The sequence below is a fragment of the Ascochyta rabiei genome, chromosome 1 (assembly GCF_004011695.2).
Source record: "Ascochyta rabiei chromosome 1, complete sequence".
NCBI lineage: Eukaryota > Fungi > Ascomycota > Dothideomycetes > Pleosporales > Didymellaceae > Ascochyta > Ascochyta rabiei.
The window spans coordinates 2,722,905-2,738,586 of NC_082405.1; the positions used below are offsets into that span (position 1 = coordinate 2,722,905).

Sequence of the window (15,682 nt, forward strand, 5' to 3'; positions counted from 1 at the left end):
TGAAGTAGGCGAGTGCAGCAGAAACAGGATCGTAGCGCAAGGTTTGGTGTATTCTGTATTGGTTCAATCCATTTGAGAGGACCATTCAGCATTAACGAAGAGTCAATGTGCGCAGACGGTTTCTCTCGCACAGTGATCTGAGCGATCACTTGTCATGAGCGTCTCGCTGATTTTCGAAATGCGCTCTAGTTTCTTCTCCAAGCCTCCCTTCTACATCAGCCAATATAGTACAGACAAGGCTGTAGTTGTTGCATAGGAACCGCTCTTTCTTTCTTGCATCACTGACAGCTCTGCTGAACTTGTTGAGGTACGCTTCATACTCGCTTCTCAGTCTGCCCACGGAGACACTTACGGGCTCGTCATCGCCAGCTTCTGACGAGAGCGCAAGGATGCCCTGCAGCAAGTTGGCAAACTTCTGTGTAAGTGGGGTTGGCGCTGTGGTATTTGCATTGGCTGAGCTTCCACCTAGCAGTGCTGCGCCGGTACTGGGGCGGTTCGGTAAGGATGCTGTAAGCTTCTGCAGCGAGGTGCAGTGCATATCGAGAATCTGTTGGAAGCGTGGCCACAAAAGCATGTTTGTAGCGTTTATGTATCCATCCAAGGTGGGCACTTTCCTTCTCTGCAGCTCGAACGCGAAATGCTGATTTAGTCGCACACAGAGCAATATACCCAAAGTGTCTGTCGTTGTTTCTACAAGCTGCTTTGTCAAAGCTTGACTCATCGCAAGTGTGGGTTCGAAGACCGCTGCGAAAGTTCGCGATATCGCATGGAAGTTCTGCGATGGCGCGAAATAGGTCGAAAGAAAGGAATACTCGAACGATGCATTATCAATCAGTGCAAGATTGAAATTTCGGAAAGGAACTTCAAGGTAGTGCGCCGATTTCTCTTCTTCTGCAACGTGAGCTGTAAGCGCGCTGGTCGAAGAACTCTTCAACACATCTCGACGTCGCCCAAGTGAGAATGCATCATATGTGGCTGGTACATTGCGCGATTGACCAAGAAGTGTGCCACCACGCTTGGTGTTAGGATCCTCACCAAGGACGTCGTATCTATCCAAGGCATGGATCTTCAATTTTTCCAAGGCCGTGCGATATCGTGTAAAGTGGTTCAGATAGTACCAGCGCATCGTAAATATGTATGCCTGACCTATCTGTTGGGCCAACTCTGGTTGATGTCTCGCAAGGAAGGCGTACAGATCCTTGTATTTCAGGAAAGCTTGTTGCTGTATGATTTGTGCGTTGATTGAAGGCGAGCGGATAGCTTTGATTTGAGCGACGATGTAGTCTCGAATCCGCTCGACAGCACGATTTGTGAGATTGTCGAGTAACGGTTTGATGTCAGACAGAGCTCCCAAGTCTGGCTGTTCTTTTGCTCTGGCGTTGATGATCTTCGAGCGTTTCTCAATCTCCCCTAGAGCACGTACGAAGCCTTCGTCTACCGGACCTTCAGCGATCTTGCGCACAACTGCTGGAGATATACTGATATCTTCGACCGCAGGGCCTAGCAGCTTCTCGACTGTCTTTCGGTTCTCAAGTTTGGTGTTCAGTGCTATCGAGCGATTCTGCAAAGACTCTATCTCGGCTGATACTGCCTCTAGATCTGCCTGGAAATTTGTGAGGTATGTTTCCACCGACTTTAGCACCTCGTCACACGCTATGATTGACTTGTGCAAGTCCTCGAATTTGTCTTTCTCCTTATCGTCTGCAGACATGATGAGCACAAGACACAGGGACAGAAGATAGAAACGTACATTCTTCGACTGATTGTGCGCTATATGTATGTACAGACATGTTCTTGTTCTGCCGCTGCTCATAGAGACCAGGCTCTGCGAAATCACGGAGGCTCAGCTCCCCAAAGTCAATGTCCGCATCCACCTCGTCTGGTCTGTGTTGTATGGGATTGCTATTGCCATCTCCATTGGCTGGCCTCCTCGACGGTCCTCCCATGATCGACGCCAACACTTGCACTGGGTCTGGGACGTTGGGAGGGACACCTCCTGTTGGCCGACGGCGCAACGGCGCGCCATTTGGTCCACGTGCCGTTGAAGGCAAGCTTACATTCGAAGCTCCTGGTGACACGAGGGAGAGTGACGACGTTCGTGGCTGCAGGCCAGGTCTTATGGGTAATGGGCCCGGCCCTGGATAAACCCTTCGAGGAGCCGGAGAGTACGAGTCGCGTCGCGGGGGAGGGGTACCCGTAGGTGTCGAGTACTGAGAGAGCCTATCCAAACCCCACATGATGCCTCGATCCTCTTCAAGAGCGCATTGTGGGAATTGAAGGTAAAGGAGCTGTCAACAAGAGCAGCTGTCCACTACAAAGCTCGGCGCCCATCGGTCCGGACAGGGGTGGGTGGACCGTTAGCGGCTTGGCCATCCGAGTCGCGAGGGGCAATCCAGGTTGGTCAAAATCCAGACAGTGCAGACTTCTCTTCCATCCATAAAGTCCGCCTTTTCCACCCCACCACCCCCAGACCTCGACAAAACAGCAGCTTCTTTCCCACCCGTCGCAAACTACTTTCATTCATCACCATGGCCGACGACGCGCAGGTACGTTCCTTACGACTTCCGCCCATGGCTTTACCCCACCTTTTCGGTTGGCCACTGCCCTCTGCGCGCAGGCATCACGCCGCCACAATGCGCTCTCCCAACATGATGCTGACTGTCAATGTGTAGCATGAGCACACCTTCGACAGCGCCGATGCCGGTGCTTCCCAGACCTACCCCATGCAGTGCTCTGCTCTGAGGAAGAACGGTTTCGTCGTCATCAAGAACCGCCCTTGCAAGATCGTCGAAATGACCACCTCCAAGACCGGCAAGCACGGTCACGCCAAGGTCCATTTGGTCGCCATCGACATCTTCACTTCCAAGAAGCTTGAAGAACTCTGCCCCTCCACCCATAACATGAACGTCCCCAACGTTCGCCGCCAGGAGTACCTCCTCGTATGTGACACCACATGTTTTTGTGTGGGTACGCCAAGACTCACATGATATCACAGGTCGACGTCTCTGAGGATGGTTTCCTTTCCCTCATGTCCGACGACGGTTCCACCAAGGACGATGTCAAGCTTCCCGACGGCGAAGTTGGCGACAAGATCCACAAGCTCTTCACCGAGGACGGCAAGGACACCAGTAAGCCAGATATATGCACAGCGATTTTCGAGTTGTCATTAACCAAGAACAGGCGTTATTGTCCTCACTGCCATGGGTGAGGAGTCCGCCATCGATGCTAAGGAGGCTCCCAAATAAATTCGCAGCGTTGGATACATCGACTGTCAGCAGAGGGCAAGTCGCGGAGTTTTGATGAACTCCGACCGGAAATCAGATTGCGCGAGACTCGCCATAGTCTTGAGCAAAGCTGCAGCTTCTGCAGTCACTTTGGCGTTCCTCAGTGCGATTTACCTGCGCTGATGGTTCCCAATGCTTGTGGTTCTTCGGACGGATTTTGAGGTCTTGCATTGCCATGTGTGGGAAACTATTTACGAATTTGTTTCCCTTTCCTAGATATATCCCTTACGACAAATGAACAAAAAGGTGATGATGTTACGGCAAATGTCTGCTTTTCGATTGGCGATCTTTGGTGAATGTGGGATTTACAATTACGCGCTAGTGAGCGAACTTCAACTTCGGTTTTGTGCGACCTTGAGCCTGCATCAAACCTACACTTATAACCACACTCATGACCACACTCCCTCCATAGTACACTGCATCGAAAAAGGGAAATAGGCCTTGCCAAATCGCTTGCCAGGCGACAGCCCTCTGCAAGATTAATGATCGCATAGCAACGACTGGACACTGCGCTGCGGCCTTCGCCCAAGCGTTAGAGCGGTTATTGCGATTGGCTGGGCTGTACCACAGCTAATACCAATCCTTTTGCACTGGAGCTCGTTCCGGTGCTTCTGTAATGATCAAGGCAACGCCAGATTGATCACAACACATTCTCAACTCATGGAATCTCGTCTGGAGAAAGGTCCAATTTGTGGCGTAGAGAATTGTCGGTCGCGATGGTACGAAGAAGGGGAAGACGGCTATCGTTATTGCCAGAACGGACATCAACAATTTGTGGGTCAAAATTATACAAGCACGGTGGTATTGCGCTGACGCCAGGCAGGGCTTGATTCGCGCGGCGGACGATGATGACTTTACCCTTGCGACAACTACGAGGACACGCAAGAAGAAGGATGTCAATGACCAAGTAAAAGTAGTGAAACGTACGTTTGAAAATGTCGCTATCAATACCGCACATGTACTGACGTGACAACACCGGTCAGACTTCAGTGGGCGGCATGCTCTTGACTTGTATCTAAAATGCCTCCAACTCATCTTGCGACACCAAGTGTGGTACCTAATTAAAGATCAAGGGCTGCCGGCAGAGCTGGAGTTTATTGTCTTTGATCTCTGGGCTCTTCGTATCGCTCAATTTGGTGAGAGAATTGCGAGTGACAATCGCATCCACTCACAACCTCAATCGCAGGTGTTCAGTACCTTGGAAACTGACGAGAGCGAGACGGACGGCGCAACAACTACGCTCCGAACGCCAAAAGGACGAGAAAGGAAGCTCGATGGCATTCCCAACCTCCTCGACTGTCTAGCATTGTGCTATCTGGGAATCCTGACACTACGGTTGCCTATCACACCAGGCGACATCTATCACTGGGTCACGGAAGGCAAACTAGCATACAGAGGAGCGATAAAATGCTTGCCTCTCACGATGCGGGACCGATTATCACCTTCCTATCATGCCACTCTCAACCCAAACGCACTTCTGAGGTACAAGCGATTCTACGCAGCGCTCACCGATCTACAAATAAGCATCACAAAAGACCATAAGATTGCGTGGGCACCACTTAATCACCGACTGTTGCTTTTCCGGTACCTTAAAGAGCTAGGACTGCCACTCGAAGTCTACGACGTGACTGTTAGACTCGGTAAATTACTTGGCTACGACTTCGTATTCCAGCAAGAAGGAAAGAAGAAGCTTGGTATCAGACATCTGCCAGAAGCACAACTTGTTGGCTGTCTTATTGTGTGCGTCAAGCTGTTGTACCCTTTCCATGACGAACAGCGTCACCCTCGTTCAGCCACCGAGCCCACAGCAGCGGTGATAAATTGGAGACACTGGCACGAGCAGCTTGAAATCAAGAAGAGGGAACAGAAAGGCGCAAATCAACGCTTCACAGTCGAGGATTTGACCAATTTTGAGGAAAATGATATCTTCGATCTAACGTCTGATAACCTTGATCAGTATCTCGACTTTTACGCCGAAACCTTCCTTGATGATGCAGAAATCCAGCGAACGAAGAGCACAGACGACTTTCGGAATGCAATGTATGGCATGTTTCCGATTGAAAGTGGATCAGCAGCTCCTGCCCACCCGACCTTAGACATGTTGCCGGAAAACGACAAAATGGCAATGGTTGAAGCTGTGCATGGCTCTATAGAGGTAAGAGCAACAGTGGATGATGAACACAACAATACGGGCACTTTGAGACCTGGTCAGCTGTATCGCTCCTACAAGAAAGAGAAAGATCTACCGGAACATGCTAAGGCATTCCACGAAGAGGTAGCAAAGCTGGCAGGGCTATCGATGGATATGTTGACGATGGCGGTGTTCTTTACAGAAGCGAGAATCCAGAAGTGGCGGAGGACGCAGGAGGCAGACAAGCAGCGACCAGCCAGCGTTTGAAGAGTCCCCTAGCTTACAGCATATCATCTCAATGGTAACATGCACATGATAGGGTCTCACTAATTGCAGTTTGACCATTGAATGTACCATTCCAACGTAAAGTCATTACAGTAGCTAGGACTATCACATTCACATGTGCACTTGAATGTTTCCATTGAGGCATGATGCTAGGTCGGCCGGTGGACCATGTAGTCATATATGAGCGATAATGAACGACATGAGCGGTAGCGAAGGAGGCCACGACAGAGAACTGAACATCGGCAGCGAGGACAGCGACAGCTATGAAGATCGTAGTACTTGAGATTTCGCCGTCATCTCGAACGCGACGTTCGGAACAACGTGGTAGGTCATGCGACTTATTCTGACTCTACATTAACACATGTGGCATTTTTTCTGCACATGTCTCAGATGTCGTGCAGTGAAGAATAGTGCAGTGATTTGGTTGAACAAGGACGATTTGTTGGTACCGGATCGCTTGTGATGTTCAAGGACAGAAGTGGCGATTTCCTGTTAAGGTATAGTGCGACTCGCTTGCAGGTCAGCACAAGCCCTGGAGGCACCTTCTCAAAAATCATCACCAACGACTCGACCTACCGGATTCACGACAGCAGCAGCATTTCACTATGCAGATTTTCGTGAAGACCCGTACGTCGCTCACCTGCAGCATGCATCGCCTGTACAACACTAATGATTTGCAGTGACGGGCAAGACTATCACCCTTGAGGTGGAGTCCTCTGACACCATCGGTACGCACACCTTTTGACATCGCCACCACCGCACACCTACTGCGCAACATTCGGACCATTGCTGGGACCGCTGGTGGATGTGGAGGAAGATGGATGGAACAGGCGGCTGACTTTGGACAGACAATGTCAAGTCCAAGATCCAGGACAAGGAAGGCATTCCCCCGGACCAGCAGCGCTTGATCTTCGCCGGCAAGCAGCTTGAGGACGGTCGCACCCTTTCCGACTACAACATCCAGAAGGAGTCGACTCTCCACCTGGTCCTTCGTCTCCGTGGTGGTATCATCGAGCCCTCGCTTAAGGCCCTTGCCTCCAAGTACAACTGCGACAAGATGATCTGCCGCAAGTGCTACGCTCGTCTGCCGCCGAGGGCTGTCAACTGCGTACGTTTCCACCATTGTGTCACACCGAAGTGACATGACGCGGACCTCGACTAACATCCCATAGCGCAAGAAGAAGTGCGGTCACACCAACCAGCTCCGCCCCAAGAAGAAGCTCAAGTAAATCATTCGCACAACGGCGTCTGGCGAGTCGGGGTCGGTGAAACGAATGCGACGAATGCATGCGACGGACAGTCCAACGAAAGAACTGTTCGCTTTTGCACATGGAGTCTTATCTGTGCTTATCACTCGGCTAAGGAACATGATGATGGGATTGGGGCTTGTAGAGTGAATACGATTCTACCTTTCCTTCTTGCACAGAACTGTCCCTAGGATCCTTCGCAGATGACAGAGAATATCATGAGGCAATCACCACCAACTCGAGGATTTCATGTGAGCTCAATCGCACCAACTCTTGCTGTGACGTCGCTTATGGCGCTTGTACGTACCGTACGCTGATGCTGTGGAGCTGGTACACATCAAGGCAGCTCTTGCGTGTAGCAAATCGGTGCGCGAGAGATCGAACGGCGCCGCCTAGTGAACTGGTCCAGCTCAATCGCATAGCAAGGCTAAACCAGCACTCGGTTCTGCCGCCATACTGTATTTGCACCCGATCTGCACGTCGCTGTAACGATAGCTTGAGACGTCTTATCCAAGAACATCAATTGAAAAGCCTCTCATACGACACACCCTTGTAGCTTTACGAAAGCCAGTTGCCCTACGAACGGAGATGGCTCTTTTTGCACAAAGATAAGTGGCTCGACATGACAAGAGTGCTTTATGAATGACAGAGTCGATAATAGGCTGTCCTTCGTGTCGTCTCTAGAGTCCAAGTCATGATAGAATGTGCAGCGCAAGCACTGTGTTGGTATGATTTCATTATGTCGTTAGGAGTCGTTGTGACTGGTACAGATGCTCGCTCGGACAACAGCCACCTACACACACTCTCTATAGCGTGATGATGGCAACAACAATGCAAGGCTCAAAGGGCCAATGTACTAACAAATAAAAGCAACATGTAACCACAGCAGATATCGTCTCCAGAGCCTTCCTGGTCATGTTGAGATAGGAATGTGCCTTTGATGCAACAAAGCAAATGGGTATCTCCGCAACGCAATGCAACGCGTTCGCCCCGCCGAACCTCAGGAACCCTGGTGTTGAAAAAGTGCCTGTAAGAGCGGTGCTTTACTGTTACCGCGCCGGCTGCGGAGCGTATGGGCTGGCGGAGTAGTGACTGGAGGTGGACATGGGTGGCTGGTAGACCATCCGCCGATCTTGAGGTGGATATGCTTCGAACATGACGCGTCGTTGGGGAGCTCCTTCGTGCAGCGAGCTATGTGCAGGCAGGCTGGTGTGTGGGAAGTGCTGTGAGTTCTTCGGACTGCTCATGAATAGTAGGGTGTCTACAGCGTCTTTTTCTGCTTGCTGACTAGGCATGCGAAGGATGCTAGCCCGAGGGGTTGTTGGCGCTCGCGGGCCGGCGCCGAGATCACTGTTGTGCTTTTTCTGTGCTGATCCAAGGTATGATGGCGGCAGATGTATGGTGCTTGATCTGCGCCTTCGGCCAGACTCGAGCTCGGGAGCTGGAGCGAGTCCAAGCCCAACGTTACCTCCTGTGATAGATATCAAGTTAGCAGCAGCGTTCATCGCTGGCTTGTTGGTCGATCGCCAATATGCTAGAAGACGTCAACACTACAACCTCAGGGGAAAATGACATTACTCACCTGAATTAAGGGCATGTGACCGTGCTGAATCTGAGGTTGGGGACATTATCATTTGGTCGGAGTTATCAGATATTGCGCTTGGTCTTCGTCGATAATCCATGTTAGAAGGGGAATCGAATGTCACCCGAGAGCCCCCAGGTGCAGAGTTTGGCGATCCGCGTTGAGAGTGGACCTCTTCTAATTCGTCGAGTGACTGCTTCTCCCAGCCGTTTTGTACCTTGACCATGGCGTACGAGAGACGAGTCTTTAGTTGTGCGGATAGCTGCATACGCGTTAGCTGCATACGGGACACAAATGTCGAAGATAGTCACGCACTTCCCCAATTCGAGTGCTCGAATGTGTGTCCATGCTCTTGTTCCGCTTGTGTGCAAACATCCCTTCTTTCGGACTTGTTGTCGACCCATGACCTTTGACCGATCCATCTGCACTCCTCTTGAAACCTTGGGTGGTAGGGGAGATTAGCGACATGGAAGTTGCTGTGGTGTAACCGGTTTGCGGCGTGTTTGCAGCGGCTGTTGCAATCTGCGGCACACTCGTTCTGGCAGCTTGACCATGAATGCAACTTGATGAGGTTGGCGATGGAGCTTGTGCAGTTTTGCCATGACTCGCTTGTTCATTGGGCTCAGACGGCGAGGCTCCATCGTAATCCGAGGACAGGTTACTCGAGGTGGACGGCAGTGCAGGGGCAGAAAATGTGCTGGAAATGGTCGATATCACAGACTCTTGAGACTCTGGAACGTCTAATCCATGCGGCGTAGGGATACGTATGGGTTGGGCAAGGTCGGTCTCTGTGATGCATGTCGTAAGTGGACGCTCATCGCGGATCGTGCTAGAGACGCGACTTACGCATCGTGGCGGCGGGGTAAAGGTCCCAACGTGTATGATGAACGATTTGACCGATTCGAGTCCAGGAAATGAAATCAATGCAGTACAGTAGCTGGGTAACACTCGCAGACAAGAACCAGGAACTCTGACAGCGGTGTGGTTGATTGAGGGAATTAGTCCACGGACGTGTTCTCGGAGGCTTGGGCGCGTGCTCGATGTTAAGACAGCCGTTCGCGTCACCCTAGAGAGATGGAGCCCCAAACAACCGGACAACGAGGCAGAAGCAGAGAACACGAGAGCGCGCAGGGCAGTCAGGGGCAGTCCAGCGGCGCGTCGCGTACAGGTGAAGGACAGAAAGGTGGCTCTTCAACCTCGAGTATGCCTGAAGGATGCCGCGCGATCACGGGTGCCCCAGAACGCGCGTGCTTAGCGGGTGGCGAGCTCCCGGCGCGGGTGCACGCGCGGGCAAGTGATTTGACCATGCGCCTGGCTAAGCTCATGCAATGCAGCCGCCGCGACGGTTCGTAAGAGTTTTCCAGCATCTGCGATGCGCCGCTCCTGCGGGCTGCTGCATGACACAGCGTTAAATCGAGAGTGCTGTCCGATTTGCGTTCTTCTCCAGTCCAATTGTGCGTGAATTACAAACACAGTCCATTGACAGTGGCCCCGCACACGCGTTTCCACGCACACGCAGCTGGTAGGCATTGCTTTTCGAGCGCACAAACGCTGCAGCCTGCTGCACATGTGATCTTTGAGGAGGCTCAGCCATTGGCATCGCGCAGTTTTGTTAGCTGCTGGACGGATCTGACATCATTCTTGAGTGCCGTGTCAGACTGGTAGATCACATTGCCATTTGTTGATATGATGATCATGCTCATGTAACAAGTGTGTTCATTCATCAGGTCTTGTTCGCTACGGCGCTATACCATTCCCGACATCATGTACAAACGTCCTTCATGTTCAGTCCTCTTGTACCGTCAGAGATATCCCAAAATCCTGCAATTCCATCAATTCGTACAGAAACCTCACTCATAACGCCTGTTGCAAACAAAGGTGTACTCATACTAGAAAGCGTAGCCGACACCGCTGGCCTTGCGATGCGTCAGACCGTGATCGCTCCAGGCTCCTCCACGGCCTTCTTCCGCAATCTTTCCACTAACATCACGTCTCCGGCCCGGCGTACCAAGATCGGAGTCGTCAAACTCATATGGATTGACGTAGTCGATGCCAGATCTGCTGACAACACGCGGTGAAACGGCCTTCACTGGTGTGTGATTGAACTCGCCAGTTTTACGCACGCTCGTGTACGACTTCTTGTCCAAGCTGAAGGGCGAACTCTGCACGATGTTGTTCTTGACTGCCGAAGAATTGACCGTGTAACGTGCTGTCGCACTCGGGAGATGGTTGGGCTGGTTCTTGAAAGAGCCCTTCTTCGGCGAGGTGGCAGGGGAATTGGAGGGTAATTCGCCGCTTCGGATACCGTGTGTCGCGGCCTTGAGGTCACCGTAGTAGCGCGACTTTGGTGCAGCGCCACGTGAGTGAGACCGGTTGAAAGTGGCTTCTGTGGAAATTGACGTGGTCGTCTGGGTACGTTGGAGGCTACCAGGAGCTGTGTTCTTCTTGGCTTCGAAGTTGGGAATTGGAGGAGGAGTAGACTGAGGTGTCGGTGGATTCATACGAAGAGGCTGAGGCATCATAGGTTGTCCGGTCTCGTTCTCAACGTCTGAAACATCGTAAGAGGATACAGTAGTGTAGCCCTTCTTCTGACCAAAAGTCGACTGTTGCGGTGCTTGCTCGTCGTTGTCATCGGGATGAACGAACCAATTATCGTTTCGCAGGTCCTCACGACTACTCTTCTCCAGGGCAATATCGCCGGTAGCAGCGGACTTCTCGTTTCGAGCAGTGGTAGGGGGCGTGTAGAAGTCTTGCTTCGACGAAGCTGTGACATGCGAGTTATTTCTGTCACGTCGCTGCATGTTCGCTTGCTGAGCAAGGAACGACTTGCGTTGAGCCAAGGTCTCGTTATCGACATCGTCATCTCGACGGTAGAGGCCGTCACGGTGGGCCAGGCTTGTGCGAGACTGGCGAGCAGTTTGAGGTTGGGAATACATCGAGAAGCGTTCTTTGGACTGTTGAGCTGACTGGGGCGTGTGCGGCGAGTATGTCGTTTCTGAGTTGTTACGAGTATGCATGAACGACATCTGTGTCTTGGTGGGACTTGGAACGTCCTGCGACAGCAGAGGGTCGGACTGAGAGGTTCCATCGATGGAGGTAAGGCTTTGACCGCTGAACCGTTTCTCGTTATCAAGGAAAGGCGTTGCTGCCGAGAGCGACGAATCCTTGTACTTGTGCTTTGACTTCCTACGGGTTAGGTTGTCCTCGAGCGGATTCATATCCGGCGGAAGCTTGGTAATCTTTCTGAAAACGACGACGAGATACATATCAATGACCGCTGAGATCAGATGGATACCTGCAGCAGTTGTCGCAGTAAGCCATGTCGTGAGCAGGATCTTGTTCGTCTCGTCATCTGTAGGGAACAACGTCCTCCAGCGTCCATTAGTGCCAGCTTCTATATCGGCGTTCCTGCGCGATAGCAGCAGAGTGTAGACGTAAAACGGGATGAAACCAGCATCGGTAACCAGAGCGAAAAAGTGGTAGCTAGCGGAGCTGGCGGCAGGTCGTGATATCGGACTGCGAATAAGGTGATAGATAGCATACAGGCATGCTACAATATCGACACCGGGCTATACTGGTCAGTATTGTCCTTTGCGGCACGCTCGATCTTTCGACATACCGGTATTCTTATGATCCATCCCTCGGTGTCCTGCGCGCCGCGGATAAAGATGCCACAGAGTAGGAGTCCAACGGCGCCCAAGAGACTGCACACACGGAAGAAGAGCTGTGTCCATCGCGCAATCTTGATCCACAGCTTGGTCTTTGGGCTCATGGGCTTGGCGTCTGTCTTTCCATATGGCAAGACAAGGTAGTTGTCCGGGTGCTTGTTGAAGTTCACCAGGGGACCGTCCTGCTTCTTCTTGGATGGCGATGGTGGCATGCGACTGGCCATGGTCACAGCTTTGGGGTTAAAGGTGTTCGGGACGTCCATCATAGACTCCCTCGCCGGCGCCGAGTAGAGGTAGGGCTGCCAGCGGCCCATGACGGCGACAGGAATGATGGCCTTCCTTACGCGACCTTCAGTAGGGAAAGTGAGAGCGTTCGCTTAGCAGAGGAATGCTTGCGACGAACACATGGGTTGGGCGAGGATCTGGGGAGCTATGTAGTAAATACCTCGTTGCCAGGGCGACGGTTGGCTGCGAACTTCCCGTGTCAGCTTGCGCATGACGTGCTGATTCGCGGATGGGACGGGTGTGTTCCTGCATTGGCCCGAACAGCTTGAACGCTTTTGAGTTCTAGCACTCCGGGAACATGTGGGGCACCGGCGACACTCGTGTTGTGGTGGAGTGCATAACCAGGTTGGTTCCATGTTTGTTGGTCAATTGACGCGCGAAAAGGCCGAGGTTCAAGGCCAACCTCCCCTTTGACACTTGACAGATCGAAACTACTGTGACTCGAGTCGGGCGAATTGAGGTAGACGTTCTGCTTTACTTTGAGTAATATAAACGAAGTGTATCAATATCCTCTGGCTTAATGTCTCGAAGTCAACTTTCAGGTTCGGCGTATTCTTAGTCATCCGAAAGTTGTTCGGTCGATGACATCGCGTATGCATTCTGACCCTACACAAGATGTTAGCCACGAAACGCCTACACCCCTTGTCATATATCTGCACCAGCTGCATCCAACGCGTAGTAGCTCGATCAGCGCGTACAGCCCATAGCAATGGTTCTTTTCGTTCAACACGAAGCTACACCAGCTTTACCACCGAACCGTCACGTTCATTGATAGGTGCATTGAAGGCTGCATCTATCCTCTCAACCACCCCTCGCAATGCTTATAGCACCATTTCATGCACGCGAAAGGGCTTACGCATAGCAATCATTGGTTCCGGCCCAGCTGGCTTCTACACAGCGCATCGCCTCCTTCACAAAGTCCAAGATGCCGTCATCGACATGTACGAGCAGCTACCCGTGCCTTACGGTCTTGTACGATTTGGTGTAGCACCCGACCATCCAGAAGTCAAGAATTGCCAGGACACTTTCGAAGAGGTGGCACAATCCTCGCGCTTCAATTACATTGGCAACGTGCGCATAGGCCACGACATCGAGTTGACGAAGCTCAAGCCACACTACGATGCTATGCTGTTCTCGTACGGCGCGGACGAAGACAGAAGGCTGGGAATACCAGGGGAAGATCTTGAGGGTGTGTTCTCAGCGAGAGCATTCGTAGGGTGGTACAACGGGCTGCCGCAGTTCCAAAACTTGAAGCCAGATCTTCAGAGTGGCGATCATGCTGTGGTTGTTGGGCAAGGCAACGTGGCGCTTGACGTGGCGCGCATCCTTCTCGCGCCACTCGATCACCTCAGAAAGACAGATATCACGGAGCAAGCCATTCAGACTTTGTCAGAGAGCAGGATTAAGCACGTCAGGGTGGTGGGTAGACGCGGGCCACTGCAGGTTTGTACAGACTTCAATCACCCCCAACAGTATGCTGACTGCTTGCAAGGTCGCCTTTACTGTCAAGGAAGCTCGCGAGCTGATGAAAATACCGTCTATCGCTTTCCACGATATTGACCGATCTTTCTACCCCCCAGAAATCAAAAAGCTACCCAGAGTACAAAAGCGCACTGCTGAAGTCTTGCTGAAAGGTAGTATAGCTACGTCGGGAGAGGTCGACCGGTCATGGACACTTGATTTCCTGCTAGCGCCCACCTCGATGAACGCCGAACAAGGGTCGAACCACCTCTCGTCCATGACGTTCAGAATGCAAGAATTCGTCCCAGACGCTGATCCACTCGATCCGTCTGCACGTGTCCAGCCTACACGAGACGATGTTACCGTTCCTGCATCACTAGCTTTTCGCTCTGTGGGCTATAAATCAACCGCTCTGCCTGGCCTATCTGAGCTTGGCGTGCCATTCGACTCGAGACTGGGAATTATACCAAACGATGTTCACGGACGAGTTGTATCGCCTGACTCCGGTCCAGGTAATTTGACAGCTGGTCACATTGCCGGTCTCTACTGTGCAGGGTGGGTGAAGCGTGGTCCGACTGGTGTCATTGCCAGTACGATGCAAGATGCTTTTACATCTGCGGACGTTATTGCGCATGACTGGGAGGACGATGTGCCGTTCTTAAACAACGCGAGCGGAGAAGAGAAGACAACACGCCTAGGTTGGGATGGTGTCAGAGAAGAAGTGGAACGTAGAGGTGTGCGACCACTTAGTTGGGCTGACTGGAAGAGAATAGACGCAATCGAAAGAGCTCGTGGCAAAGAGAAGGGTAAAGAGAGAGAGAAGTTTGTGAGTGTATCGGCGATGCTCCAGGCGCTCGATGCATAATTGAGTAAGTCAATATCTGCTTTGACAAGGCTGAAGCAAACATGCGTCACGTCACTGAGATCAATGGGCGCTGTCAACCACCAAATATGGAAGTACGCTAGGACTTGGCCTGGATATCACACAACTAGATGTTTACTCATTCTTGTCCTCTGAGTTCAGCAATGCAATCTCCAGGGCCGTTCTTTCTTGTTTTCGCTTCGATCATTCTCGTACCGGAAGAATCGACAACCAGACATCTGAGATGTCCCGGGTCGCGGGCGCTATGGACGTGTCAACCTGCAAGGATGCTTCGCTTGAGGCTCACTGCATCGATGGGTGGCTGTGCACATTGTACCTCGTACATGCTCAGCCCCAAAGCAACAGCTTTTTCTGCTCTGATGCCTTCACACATCATCTGGCAATGCCAAACCAGCAATTTTGATAACTCACACTCCCTTTTTCGCATGTGCAGCTTGGGCACTTGGTTTCTTTTTACAAAATTAGCTCCTGGAAAAATCGTCATGGTGGTCGAGGGCCCTTGCACAGGCGATTTTGCTGCCAACTCAAAACGCGCAATACAGGCAACGTCGAGCTGAAATGAGGTACACAGGTCAGTGCGCAGTCAGGCTGCATTTACACCACGCAGCTCTATCCTTGGATGTGGAAAGACCCACTGGCTGATCATTTATGGGCCTTTTAACAAACAAGACGTATCATAAATTCAAAGTATCACAGCGTACATGCGGACAGTCAGGCATAATCAAAGATAGTTCTCAAGATTGTGCATCCAGTATCCGGAACCGGCAAAAGCGGCAAAGCAATGTAGGCCATTCCGAAATTTTGCGTCCATACCACCTAGAGTGGCTATTCTAAGATCCATTCCAACTATTCCTGA

General features: G+C 51.7%; 7 protein-coding genes across 7 annotated transcripts; 4 read left to right on the forward strand and 3 right to left on the reverse strand.

Annotated features, from left to right (window-relative positions):
• Positions 1-145: 145 nt before the first annotated feature.
• EKO05_0000800 (Vacuolar protein sorting-associated protein 52) lies at positions 146-1,946 on the reverse strand (the record flags this gene model as incomplete). The annotated part of the gene is made up of 2 exons (XM_038936707.2): positions 146-1,701; positions 1,751-1,946. The coding sequence occupies 2 exons, from the start codon at positions 1,944-1,946 to the stop codon at positions 146-148; spliced, it is 1,752 nt and encodes a 583-aa protein (XP_038803344.2).
• Positions 1,947-2,528: 582 nt separating this feature from the next.
• On the forward strand, positions 2,529-3,245 carry EKO05_0000801 (translation initiation factor eIF5A; the record flags this gene model as incomplete). Its single annotated transcript, XM_038936897.1, has 4 exons — positions 2,529-2,546; positions 2,673-2,939; positions 2,996-3,128; positions 3,181-3,245. The coding sequence occupies 4 exons, from the start codon at positions 2,529-2,531 to the stop codon at positions 3,243-3,245; spliced, it is 483 nt and encodes a 160-aa protein (XP_038803345.1).
• Positions 3,246-3,944: 699 nt separating this feature from the next.
• On the forward strand, positions 3,945-5,682 carry EKO05_0000802 (uncharacterized protein; the record flags this gene model as incomplete). Its single annotated transcript, XM_038936706.1, has 3 exons — positions 3,945-4,058; positions 4,108-4,207; positions 4,268-5,682. The coding sequence occupies 3 exons, from the start codon at positions 3,945-3,947 to the stop codon at positions 5,680-5,682; spliced, it is 1,629 nt and encodes a 542-aa protein (XP_038803346.1).
• A 623-nt stretch (positions 5,683-6,305) lies between these two features.
• On the forward strand, positions 6,306-6,929 carry EKO05_0000803 (Polyubiquitin; the record flags this gene model as incomplete). Its single annotated transcript, XM_038937025.1, has 4 exons — positions 6,306-6,327; positions 6,381-6,428; positions 6,549-6,808; positions 6,873-6,929. The coding sequence occupies 4 exons, from the start codon at positions 6,306-6,308 to the stop codon at positions 6,927-6,929; spliced, it is 387 nt and encodes a 128-aa protein (XP_038803347.1).
• A 1,067-nt stretch (positions 6,930-7,996) lies between these two features.
• On the reverse strand, positions 7,997-9,379 carry EKO05_0000804 (uncharacterized protein; the record flags this gene model as incomplete). The annotated part of the gene is made up of 4 exons (XM_059635503.1): positions 7,997-8,418; positions 8,530-8,791; positions 8,845-9,317; positions 9,376-9,379. 4 exons carry the CDS (start codon positions 9,377-9,379, stop codon positions 7,997-7,999), a joined length of 1,161 nt encoding a protein of 386 aa, XP_059491486.1.
• A 1,039-nt stretch (positions 9,380-10,418) lies between these two features.
• Positions 10,419-12,511, reverse strand: EKO05_0000805 (uncharacterized protein; the record flags this gene model as incomplete). Its single annotated transcript, XM_038937087.1, has 2 exons — positions 10,419-12,098; positions 12,149-12,511. The coding sequence occupies 2 exons, from the start codon at positions 12,509-12,511 to the stop codon at positions 10,419-10,421; spliced, it is 2,043 nt and encodes a 680-aa protein (XP_038803349.1).
• A 586-nt stretch (positions 12,512-13,097) lies between these two features.
• On the forward strand, positions 13,098-14,808 carry EKO05_0000806 (Adrenodoxin-NADP(+) reductase; the record flags this gene model as incomplete). The annotated part of the gene is made up of 2 exons (XM_038937084.2): positions 13,098-13,925; positions 13,975-14,808. The coding sequence occupies 2 exons, from the start codon at positions 13,098-13,100 to the stop codon at positions 14,806-14,808; spliced, it is 1,662 nt and encodes a 553-aa protein (XP_038803350.2).
• Positions 14,809-15,682: the final 874 nt, after the last annotated feature.